General features: G+C 37.0%; 1 protein-coding gene across 1 annotated transcript; it reads left to right on the top strand.

Moving 5' to 3' along the window:
* Window positions 1-6,457: 6,457 nt before the first annotated feature.
* On the top strand, window positions 6,458-7,980 carry LOC134658149 (catalase-like; the record flags this gene model as incomplete). Its single annotated transcript, XM_063513758.1, has 1 exon — window positions 6,458-7,980. A coding segment is annotated over one exon (1,512 nt), but the record flags the coding sequence as incomplete, so codon positions are not given.
* Between the last annotated feature and the right edge of the window lie 3,805 nt (window positions 7,981-11,785).

Here is an 11,785-nt window from a genome sequence, read left to right as displayed (position 1 = left end):
TTTTTTTGAACGCGGGACTTGAATCTTTGTATTTCGGGATATTATTAAAATACAGGAAAATTAATTTCAGTGTTTTGTAAAATTCATCCCCTAACAGGGTTAAACAGGGGTTGAAAATTTGAATCCATTACAAATGCTTTGAAACTTAATTCTTAGACAGGCATAATAGCCGATTACAAAAAAAAGTAATTGCAACGTTTTTGGAAATTCAACCCCTAAGGGGGTTAAAAAGGGGATGAAAGTTCGTCTTAGGGTGCAAATTTTATTTTAAGCTAGGAACTTGAAACTTTGCAAAAAGGTATTGAATTAAGATACAAGAAAACTAATTTCAGCGTTTTTAAAAATTCATCCCCTAAGGTGGTAAAACATGGGGTTGAAAATTTGTACGGATATCAAATATTTTTGAGAGTGCGGGACTTGAATCTTTGTATTTGGGGATATTATTAGAAGACAGGAAAAGTTATTTCAGCGTTTTGTAAATCCCCTAACAGGGTTAAAAAGGGGTTGAAATTTTGTATGGAGTTTAAATTTTATTTAAAGCTAGGAACTTGAAACTTCGTAAATAGGTAGTTAGGTAGTAGGTTTTATTAAATAGAGGACATGAAAATCTTCTAAGGGGGTTTAGAGGGATTACATCGAGGACAATTTTATTCAGTTAGGGGCTTGAAACTTCGTAGGTTGTGAAAGACAAGTCTCATGCGTTGTATAATATTAATAATTAAGAAATTATTAACCGTCCAACCGCAATCTCTTACTGCATAATGTTCTAAGCTAATGTAGAATATATAACCACCAATATACAAATCCACGCGTACGAAGTCGCGGGCAACAGCTAGTGCAGTATACTTTGTCTTTCCTTTCACGGAAAATCGTGTTCCGGACATTGGGAGGCGTGCGCGGAGCCGAAGTCAACACGTAGAGCCCTTTTGACACATTTATGAAATGTAAGGGGTAGGTACGAGTACACCGAGTGGATGCTGCCCTTGCCCGTGTCACGGGACGCACGCAGAGGCAGCCCCCGCCAGAGTGTAAGGACTATTGAGAGTTGATGGAATCTATTGGGTGAATGGTGATATAATAGACTATTCGGTGACATCGATGGAATAAATACTGGGCTATGGGATGTAGGTAAACTTCTGATATGATATGTTTTCTGAAAGAGCTACGTATTTGTATGATTCCATGTACCTACATGTATACTTATTTAAATCAAATTTCTATTACACCTTATGTGTATAATTGCATGAATTCTATAGTAATTTAAATTGTATTTCTTTTTCCTTATTTTCTCGTAATGCATGTTAATTATAAGATGTAATTTGTTTTTGAAAAGATGTGTCCCGCCGAGTTTGTTGCCGGTCCCATATTGGGATACCCTCCTCCAATTGAGAGGGGATGTAAATCTTCTCGGGGCAGAGGTGTAGGGTTGGAGCCGGTCTACCTAGCTTTATTTGACGTTCATAAGCGCATTGTAATTATGCCTACTTGAATAAACTATCTTTTATCTTTATCTTCTTGCTTGCCGCGACATAATAATACTTAATGATTACCTATTGATTACCTATCTTAGTTAATTAGACATATTAGAATACCTGTTTCTCTGAGATATTTTCTAACTTAATTTACGCTTGCTTTTAACGGTGTATTGTTTGATCAAGGAAATGATTCCTTTTAATTGGTCAACATTGATAATGACTTTATGGTAATGACGAGAAAAGTTCTTTTTATGTAACTCATTGTTCTTAATCATTGTTTTTTGAAGTGAAAACTTCTTTAGCGGCGCTGGGCACTTTTTAGGTGGGGAAAAAAATGATAAACTCGAGACAGCGTCCTTACGCGATCACGTGACCGTAAGGGGCGTAAGGCGATCACGTGACCGTAAGCCCCGTAAGGTGGCCACTCATAATTTAAATGGCATTTAAATCAATAAAGAAAAACTCAATGTTATTTGACATTTATGTTGCGGACTCCTTTTCAAGACTCTTTACCTATGTTCAAATAATTTGACGTCGTCATGGCAATATGTAAATAAACATGTCAATGAAAAAGTGTGATCTTATTTGAGAATGATTATAATATATAATAAATAAATAGAATACCTCCGCTAAACGTATGTATCGTGTTACCGGGCGTCGGTAACATAGTGAGGTGAGTTTTCACTTCTATCGGCACTCCCGGAGTGCAACCGTTGTTGCTTGTTAGGGTTCCGTAGCCAAATTGCAAAAAACGGAACCCTTATGGATTCGTCATGTCTGTCTGTCTGTCTGTCCGTCCGTATGTCACAGCCACTTTTTTCCGAAACTATAAGAACTATAATGTTGAAACTTGGTAAATAGATGTATTCTGTGAACCGCATTAAGATTTTCACACAAAAATAGAAAAAAAAAACAATACATTTTGGGGGTTCCCCATACTTAGAACTGAAACTCAATTTTTTTTTCATAAAACCCATACGTGTGGGGTATATGTATAGGGATCCCACCAATAACTTTTTGTCAGTGCGAGCCTTATGGTTTCGTCTTGGCAACATTTTACATAAAAATGTTTTTGGTGGGATTTCACATCTTTTTGTAAGTTGCTTATGACAATCTTCCGATTTAAAGGATTGCGGATGATTTACTATTAAAAATCCTGAAATACGTACTTGGGGGGTATCTTTTATATACTATCTGCTTTTTTAGGGTTCCGTAGCCAAATGGCAAAAAACGGAACCCTTATAGATTCGTCATGTCTGTCTGTCTGTCCGTCCGTATGTCACAGCCACTTTTCTCCGAAACTATAAGAACTATACTGTTGAAACTTGGTAAGTAGATGTATTCTGTGAACCGCATTAAGATTTTCACACAAAAATAGAAAAAAAACAATAAATTTTTGGGGTTCCCCATACTTCGAACTGAAACTCAAAAATTTTTTTTTCATCAAACCCATACGTGTGGGGTATCTATGGATAGGTCTTCAAAAATGATATTGAGGTTTCTAATATCATTTTTTTCTAAACTGAATAGTTTGCGCGAGAGACACTTCCAAAGTGGTAAAATGTGTCCCCCCCCCCCCCTGTAACTTCTAAGATAAGAGAATGATAAAACTAAAAAAAATATATGATGTACATTACCATGTAAACTTCCACCGAAAATTGGTTTGAACGAGATCTAGTAAGTAGTTTTTTTTTTATACGTCATAAATCGCCTAAATACGGAACCCTTCATGGGCGAGTCCGACTCGCACTTGGCCGCTTTTTACTGATTCCCTATACAAACTTCAACCCCCTTTTTCCCCTAACGCCTTTTACCACCCCTTTTCACCCTTACGGGGTGATTTTGGGGTTGAAACTATTTTATATCCTTCCCCATAACAATAACTATCTACATACCAAATTTCAACTAAATCGGTTCCGCGGTTATCGATTTCCCATACAAAATTCCACCCCCCTTTGCATCCTTTTAGGGGCTAATAATTTAAAGTTTTTGAATTATTTTGTTGTTTGTGGACTAATACTATCTCACATACCAAATTTCAGCTTCCGAGGACTTCAGGAAGTAACCTAGAGGTTTTGATGATCAACAGTGAGTGAATGAGTCAGTGACGAAATCGGGGTTTTTTAGATATTAATAAAATCCAAAGTATAAGAGCTATGCAATTGAAATTTTTTATGCTTAATAAGTCTACTATTGACATCATATCCCGATTGTTTTGTTTATCTGGTATAATCCAAACCCAAGTTAAGAGGGTTCAAAAAACGACGAAGCGCTTCGAGAAAAGGTAATAGGTAGTGCCCTTGCGCTTCGCTTTGCTCGTCTTGGCGGGGGCACTGCCGTGCCCCCAGATAGGTCTTCAAATATGATATTGAGGTTTCTAATATCATTTTTTTCTAAACTGAATAGTTTGCGCGAGAGACGCTTCCAAAGTGGTAAAATGTGTGTCCCCCCCCCCCCCTGTAACTTCTAAATTAAGAGAATGATGAAACTAAAAAAAATATATGATATACATTACCATGCAACCTTCCACCGAAAATTGGTTTAAACGAGATCTAGTAAGTGGTTTTTTTTAAATACGTCATAAATCCCCTAAATACGGAACCCTTCATGGGCGAGTCCGACTCGCACTTGGCCGCTTTTTTAAATGTATCGAACAGAAACAAATAATTAAGATTTGAAGATCCACGATAGCTACCTACTGTAATGTCTCTCGGATACAACGAATTATTTGTTATTGTTCGGGAAACTATATATTTTATGAAAATATTTAATGTATGTTCTTAATAAGGACGGATAGATGGAAAACTGGCAGGCTGTAGAAAGTAATACATATTAGAATCAAAAAGGCCTTCTCAACATTTTTCACGTACAGAACCCTAATACGAGGTTTCACGTTACATGGGTATGTATAGCTTATTTTCAGTTATTAAAGGAAGAAACAATTAAATTCTAATCAAATGTAATTGTGTAACTTGAATGGAGGATATTATTCTGTTACTGATTCTGAAATTAATAAAGACGTGATATTAGGTTGGAATTGTATTTTTTCGTGCTCGCCCATTTTCGCTAATGCAAACTCCAATTATAGTTAATGAGGGTTCCGAATAAATTACATTAGGTTTAGATTGATACAAACAGGATACATGCCGATACTTTCCGGTGCGCATATTATCTAATTATTGATATCCATTCGTGCAATAGGAGATAACCAATTATGTGAATTAATAAATATGTAGTGCTTCTGTATTCCGTACTCGATCAGCTCGAGCCATGAAGCGGATAGCTGCGTTAGTCTGCTTTGCCATAGCAGAAAATGTATTTGGAATTGATTACCTCAATGTCACCTTAGATGCTGTTGCGCGGGAGTTGCAGGTGTTTAAAGCAGAACATCCGGTAAGCATTTATATTACTCATCCCGGCCAATTCGGACGTACACTGATATGCAGATATCGTGCATTTTTAGGGTTCCGTACCCAAAGGGTAAAAACGGGACCCTATTACTAAGACTCCGCTGTCCGTCTGTCCGTCCGTCCATCTGTCACCAGGCTGTATCTCACGAACCGTGATCTAGCTATCACGGTTGAAATTTTCACAGATGATGTATTTCTGTTGCCGCTAAAACAACAAATACTAAAAACAGAATAAAATAAAGATTTAAGTGGGGCTTCAGTGTATGCTAGAAGTATGAGATCGAGAATGATGATCGGTGAGTGTATAAGTGTGTCAGTGTCGAAACTAAGGAACTTTGACGTACAATAATTCTTAAATTACAAGTTCAGATTTAATGTTTTTGAGAATGTATCTTAAGCATGTTAAGCCCTATATGTCACTGAAAATTCAGGGCTCTAGCTACAGCCAGCACAAAATTACAGGACGTCGAAAATGGCCTGAATCGCTTCCAGAAAAGGATGGTACCGTAAAATGGGGTGAGTAGGTTTCGCGGGGAGAGGTGGGTTATGAATGGGGAGAGAAGGTTTGAGAGGGGGGTGAGAAGGGATTTTAAGGCTACTGCTACAAAAATAATGTATTCCAATTTAAAATGGAGCTATAGTAATACGCATAATAAAAAAAAATCGATCCAACATTCTTCCAAAATCACCTTTGTATGAAAAGCCCTCTCACCCCAAATACGAGGCACTACGGGGTGAGGTGGGTTTTCCTCTTTATCGTCAAAGTTATGAAATGGAACTACCCAAAATTAGATAAAAACTAAAATACAAACGTCCGGAACACTTATTATATACACCATTCAGTTTGCATATGTAAAAATAAAATGTTATCGAGGTTTGAATGTCAGTTTTGCGCCTACTCACCCCATTTTTCGGTACGGCCGTGCCTCTTTGTTTTGCTCGACTTGGCGGGGGCACTGCCGTGCCCCCAGATTAATTAATTAATTAATTAAGTTACCACGCCGTCGGGTTTTCTTTGTTTTTAAAGTTTTTCAATAAACCAACGCGAGGAAAATACAAACAATATAGGTAAACTTTTCAAATCAATTCCAAATGAATGTGCGTTCAAAATCTTCACTTAAATGTCTATTCTACCAGCGAACATGAGGAAACAACTCAAAATGTATATCTAATTACTTTGCCAGTAACTAACTTTATTATTTAATATCTGGGAGACCGAGCTTTGCTCGGAAAACATATAAAATCTCAAAAATTAGCGTTTTCCCAGAGATGAGACCTAGCTAGATCGATTTTTCGCCCCTGAAAACCCCCATATACCAAATTTCATCGAAATCGTTAGAGCCGTTTCCGAGATCCCTGAAATATATATATAAATAAATAAATAAATATATATGCAAGAATTGCTCGTTTAAAGGTATTAGATTTATATATATTAAAGTGGTAAAATAAAAACAACAAAAACAAATTTTGGGGGTAAAGCTTTAACGGTTATCGTTAGTATTTATCCACAATTCAAGCCTTGTTGAGCTTATATGCCGAAACGTGTAAAATTGCCAAATGATATTTAATTGAACTGTATATCCATTGCAGAAAACTATCGGAGTGCTGACAACTACCGCAGGCAAACCGGTGGACGTGCGGGAGACAGTTACACTCAACACAGATTTCTTCAACAATCAGCATTTCTGGGACCTTGAGACTGCATCCGAACATGAGCGCCTCCCGGAGCGCTCGGTGCACGCGCGAGGTACGGGCGCCTTCGGCTACTTCGAAGTTACTAACGACGTGTCCAAATACACCAAAGCGGATGTCTTTAATGGCATTGGAAAAAGAACCCCCGTCGTCGTCCGATTCTCCTACCTAATCCAAAGTCGCGGAGGAGTAGATATAATCAGAGAGACGGGAGCCTTAACATCCAAATTCTACACAAACGAGGGTAATTTAGATTTTCTGAGTTTATCATTCCCAGTTTTTCTCTATAATTCTCCACATTTATTCAGTCCGTTGGCTCATGCTTTCAAAAGAAACCCTAAGACAAACATTCTCGATAATACAGCTCGCTTAGACTTTCTTAATCTTACGCCTGAAATCCTCCACCAGGCATTGTGGCTGTTATCAGATTTAGGTATAACTTATGGCTACAGGAAAATGAACGCATTTCCTGTCCACACATATGAGATCGTTAACAAACACGGTGACAGCTATTACGTGAGATTCAATTTCATGAGTGAACAGGGCCTGGAGTTACTCACCGAACGAGCTGCCATGGCTATTAGAGGCGTTGATCCAGACTACTCCACCAGAGACCTCTATGACGCAATAGCCGCAGGAAACTACCCCTCATGGAGACTAGATATGGACATCATTCCGAAGTCCCACATTCCTAAGCTAAATTACAATCCTTTCGACATGACCGCTTTGTGGAGGAATGGAACATACCATACAGTAACTATCGGACGCTTAGTCTTAGACAGAAATCCTGAGAACAACTTTAAGGATGTCGAACAAATGGCCTTTAATCCCGCTAATTTGGTGCCCGGAATACCAGGACCGGTTGACGACGCGTTCAAAGTGCGAAGATTCTCCTACCGAGATGCGCAAGCTTACCGGTTAGGCATCAATCATAACAATATTGAACTCAATCATCCGAAGTATAAGAAGACCTACAACCGAGACGGCTTGCCACCGGTGCTAGATAATATGAAAGATGCGCCGAATTACTATCAGAACTCGTTCAACGGCCCAGTTCCGTATGTGGACGTAGCGAAACCTAAAGAAGCGCTATCGGTTAAGTTCAGACAGTCCATAGATCTTGGAGAGTCTTCTTATTTCTACAACACGTTCGTTAATACGGAGGGTAAGAGAAACCGGATGGCTACAAACATAGCTAGCTTAATCGTGAGAGCGGTTGAAGAAACGCAAAAGAAAACCCTCGAGCTCATGTACCTCGTAGATCGCGACTTGGGCTCGCGCGTCGAGGCCGCGCTGCCAATCGCTGAGGCGCTGAAGCTTTTGTCGTTCCCAAAGCTTGTATTAGTGGAAGAGAACCCTAAAACATATGATTTAGTACCCATGTGCCAATAGTAACAGGAGATACAGTCAGTAAAAATAAATTAATTATGTGTTTATAACACCATGATTACATTCGCCCGTCAGCACTTTTTATAGGACGTTTCCGGCATTAATTTCCATTCATTGCTTTGGAATCTGTTTGTACTAAGTCCATTGAATTTATTTTCGGTAATTTGTAACATGCAATAAAATATAGATACATATAAACTAATTAATTTTGTGTTCCCATAATAGTAGGTAGAGTCTGGCTACTGTAATATTACACAAATGTTTGGCGGGAAATTCAAAAAATCTTGGGCTGGTCACACTTTGTGTAGTGTAAGTAAAATTTTTCAAACGAGGGCTGGAGTGAATTAAAAACTCGAGTTTGCAATATTTTTATCTCCGGAGTTACACAATGTTTTTCTTCACACTTGCAAAGAAAAATAGTTATTTGTACAACAAGAGATCAAAGTTTAATATTTTTTCGAGTGCTTATTTTGAGTCCCGTGCAAGCGAAAGATTCTATACTAGATTCACGAGCGTAGCGAGTGAATCTAATTTAGAATCTTGAGCGTAGTAAGGGACTCAAAAGCGCACGAGATGTAAATAACTTTGATCTCGTGTAGTTCACTAAACTTTTCACCTCAGCAGTGAGAACATATTAGAGAACCTGAAAAATGTATTCCTTCTTCATCACTTACCTATTCACTCATGTTTTCTTAAGATATACCAACAATTAAGTTTTCACCTCAGCAGCTCGAACAGGGGTACTTTGCTACTTAAAAACAGTGAGCAAAATCGCATTTTGCTCATTTTGTCTCACTCAGTGAGCAAAATGCGATTTTGCTCACTGTTTTTAAGTAGCAAAGTACCCTTGTTCGAGCTGCTGAGTTGAAGAATAAATTTTAAGCACATTTCAGTCATTCATCTGCCATATTTGACTGGTTAGGACCCCTCCGCATTCAGCCAGCTATTAAATTAATCAAATTAAATAGTTTTAGGTACGGATCCCTAAAAAAATGGGAGTGAACAGGACTAGGTATTTATCCGTAAAATAATTTCTAAGTGTCGGCAACTCTAGCGTTGTGCCGGTGCACGCGGTGCGGGGAGCGGCGCGCTGTAGGTCACTCTATTGTATATAATATGTCGCAGTCGGATCGTATAATCCGCCGTATTACATTACAGCTAGCCGTTTTCTAAAACAGGGGCGTTTTGAAATGCGGCGGTTTAACGATTATTATGTAAGTATAATCCCATCAAAAACATTACATGTAAAAAGGTGCAAGTCTCGCAACGCTTCTACTACAAAAAAGTTTTGAGATGTAATGTGAAACCAAGTCGGTTATTTTAATCAGTGCCCCCCTGGCACAGTGCCAGGGGGTGTTGAAACCGTATCAATAAGATATCTTTAATTTGTAATACGTATAATGACTTGGCCATCGCACGGCTGCATAAAGACATAAGGATCATCGTCACCTATTAAAAATAATTCTAATTGAACATAACGCTAGCGCACAGTGGCTCCGTAGTAGGCCATAAGTCTAGGAAACCCATAGTGACTTGGGTAAAGATTATCTATGGCAAATTATTAACTAATAGCCATACCATCTGAGACTATATATAGTTTCTAAATTATTTAAGTACATCATTAATTTTCGGACCCTCGAAGTGAGCACATCGACCACGCGTAATTTGCGTTATCAGTGACACGGTCAAGTGAAAGTTTGTTTACTACACATATTTCTAAATTCTTTAATTGTTATCAATTGCATCATTATGGAAGTTGTAAACAAAGGTATGTATTTTTTTTTTATTAATACCATGTTATTTATTTAATAAGATCGATTAGCTTGGGGTCTACGTAACCTCTTAATGTTACCAAGTTATTTCATATTAAGAGTATTCACGGTAGCTTTCAAAATTGTGCCGCCACATCTCAGCAATGACACTATAGGCGTCGTATTGCCCATAAAGCGTAGTTATGGAGTCATTGTATTTTGTTTGCGCAACCCTGCGACCCTGAAGGCTATAAGCCCTCTACGACTTTCGTAGCACCCGCTACGAAATATTGTTGTGTTTTTACCAATCTTGAATTATATTTTATAACGATTTTTGTTTCTTTTCAGGTACTTTTTTTCATTGCACGTTTTCGAGGATGCACATAATATGTGCATCCGTGAAAACGAATAATTATTATTTGAATTGTGGTGCGCTACCGATGGTTCATATACGGACAGGGCACGCAATATTCTCCAAATACTTGTGCATCAGCTACCTGAAGAGGCTGAAAACATTAATGTTAGCAGTCTACAACATAATCGCCTTAATATTTTAAGCAGTTTATCAACATTTTGGAAGTAAGAAACTAGAAATAGGGATAAAGTTATTGCTTAATATAACGAGTGGTTAGATAGTGTAGAAGCCGTAGACTTATATAGGTATAGGTACGATCTCGTCAACAGAAAGTGTTTTAGTGTTAGATAATAAGTTAAAAAGGCATTAAAAGCGCTTATTGATAGATTTGGTACAATTTTAAAGTGTATTAATTCCAGGTACAAAATAAATTCTGTGAAATATAATGATTATGCGTTAGAAATGGCCCGGCATCCCGGCAACTTATAGAAGAATATGAATGGTACTATATGCCAGCTTCTGTTCATAAAGTAATCATTCATGGAGCTACAGTGATTAACCACGCGATGTTACCAATAGTAGAGCTTTCAAAAGAAGCTGCCGAGTCCACAAATAAAAATATTAAGCAGTTCAGGCTTAACAATACTCGGAAGATGTCACGCACCAAGACGAATACGGATCTCTTAAATCGTCTACTATCGGACGCTATGATTACTGGCCTTGGGAAACCACCTAAGAATAAAAAACAATCGTTGTCACAATATATAATTACTTTTTTCTACTCCAGCACTTAAATGTGTCAATTAAATGACTGACAGTGATATCTAAAGCAATGTCATTTGAATGATTTGTCTATAGGCTCATAAGATGACTGCTAGCAGTCATCTTATGAGTATAATACAACTGCTTTATTTTTTTTAAAGTTACAAGTTCCGATCATCTTGATTGAAAGAGGTATGTTTTCATTTACAATAATAACTCTTTTTTTTTTTAATAATAACTCAATTTTTTTTAAATAATAACTCTTTTTTTTAATAATAACTCTTTTTTTTTAATAATAACTTTTTTTTTTTTTTTTTGCTGCAGCTGTCATAGAAAAAGTAATGTATGCAACAGCTCATAATTGGTTCTTAAAATTCTCGGGTCTTTTTTTACAAAACTCGACTACGTCTCGTTTTGTAACTTCGACCCTTGAATTTTAAGAACCCTTATTATATCACTGTTGCATAAACTACTATATTAGATGTTTAAATAACATTTTAGATTATTTTGAACTATTAGTTAGTCTAAATTAGTTTTTTAAGATGGCTGATGGCTGTACGATATTTGTATCTCTGTAAATATATAAATTTTAATTTTAAATATATATTTTTTACATTATAATTAATATTAAGTATTGGTATTATCATATTATTGAAGAATACGGTGTAATATATGTTTTGATTGTATTTTTATAAGGCTTTAAAATTGTATGTATTCTGCATATTTTTTTTGTTATCAGTTTGATTTTTTTAATGATATTATATCCAAAGTAAAACTTCTTATTACTGTTTTTTTATTAGACCTTGAAACAACAAACATAAAAGTATTTTTATTTTGAATATATGTCGGATTTATAGGTTGATATTATAGGAGAAACCGAGCCATCATCATCCAGCTCGCCCTGGCCCTCCATGCTGTTGCCGTTAATTTATCAATACACTGTTTTCTTTA

The sequence above is a fragment of the Cydia amplana genome, chromosome 21, assembly GCF_948474715.1.
Source record: "Cydia amplana chromosome 21, ilCydAmpl1.1, whole genome shotgun sequence".
NCBI classification, from domain to species: domain Eukaryota; kingdom Metazoa; phylum Arthropoda; class Insecta; order Lepidoptera; family Tortricidae; genus Cydia; species Cydia amplana.
This window is presented reverse-complemented; position numbering and strand designations above follow the sequence as displayed.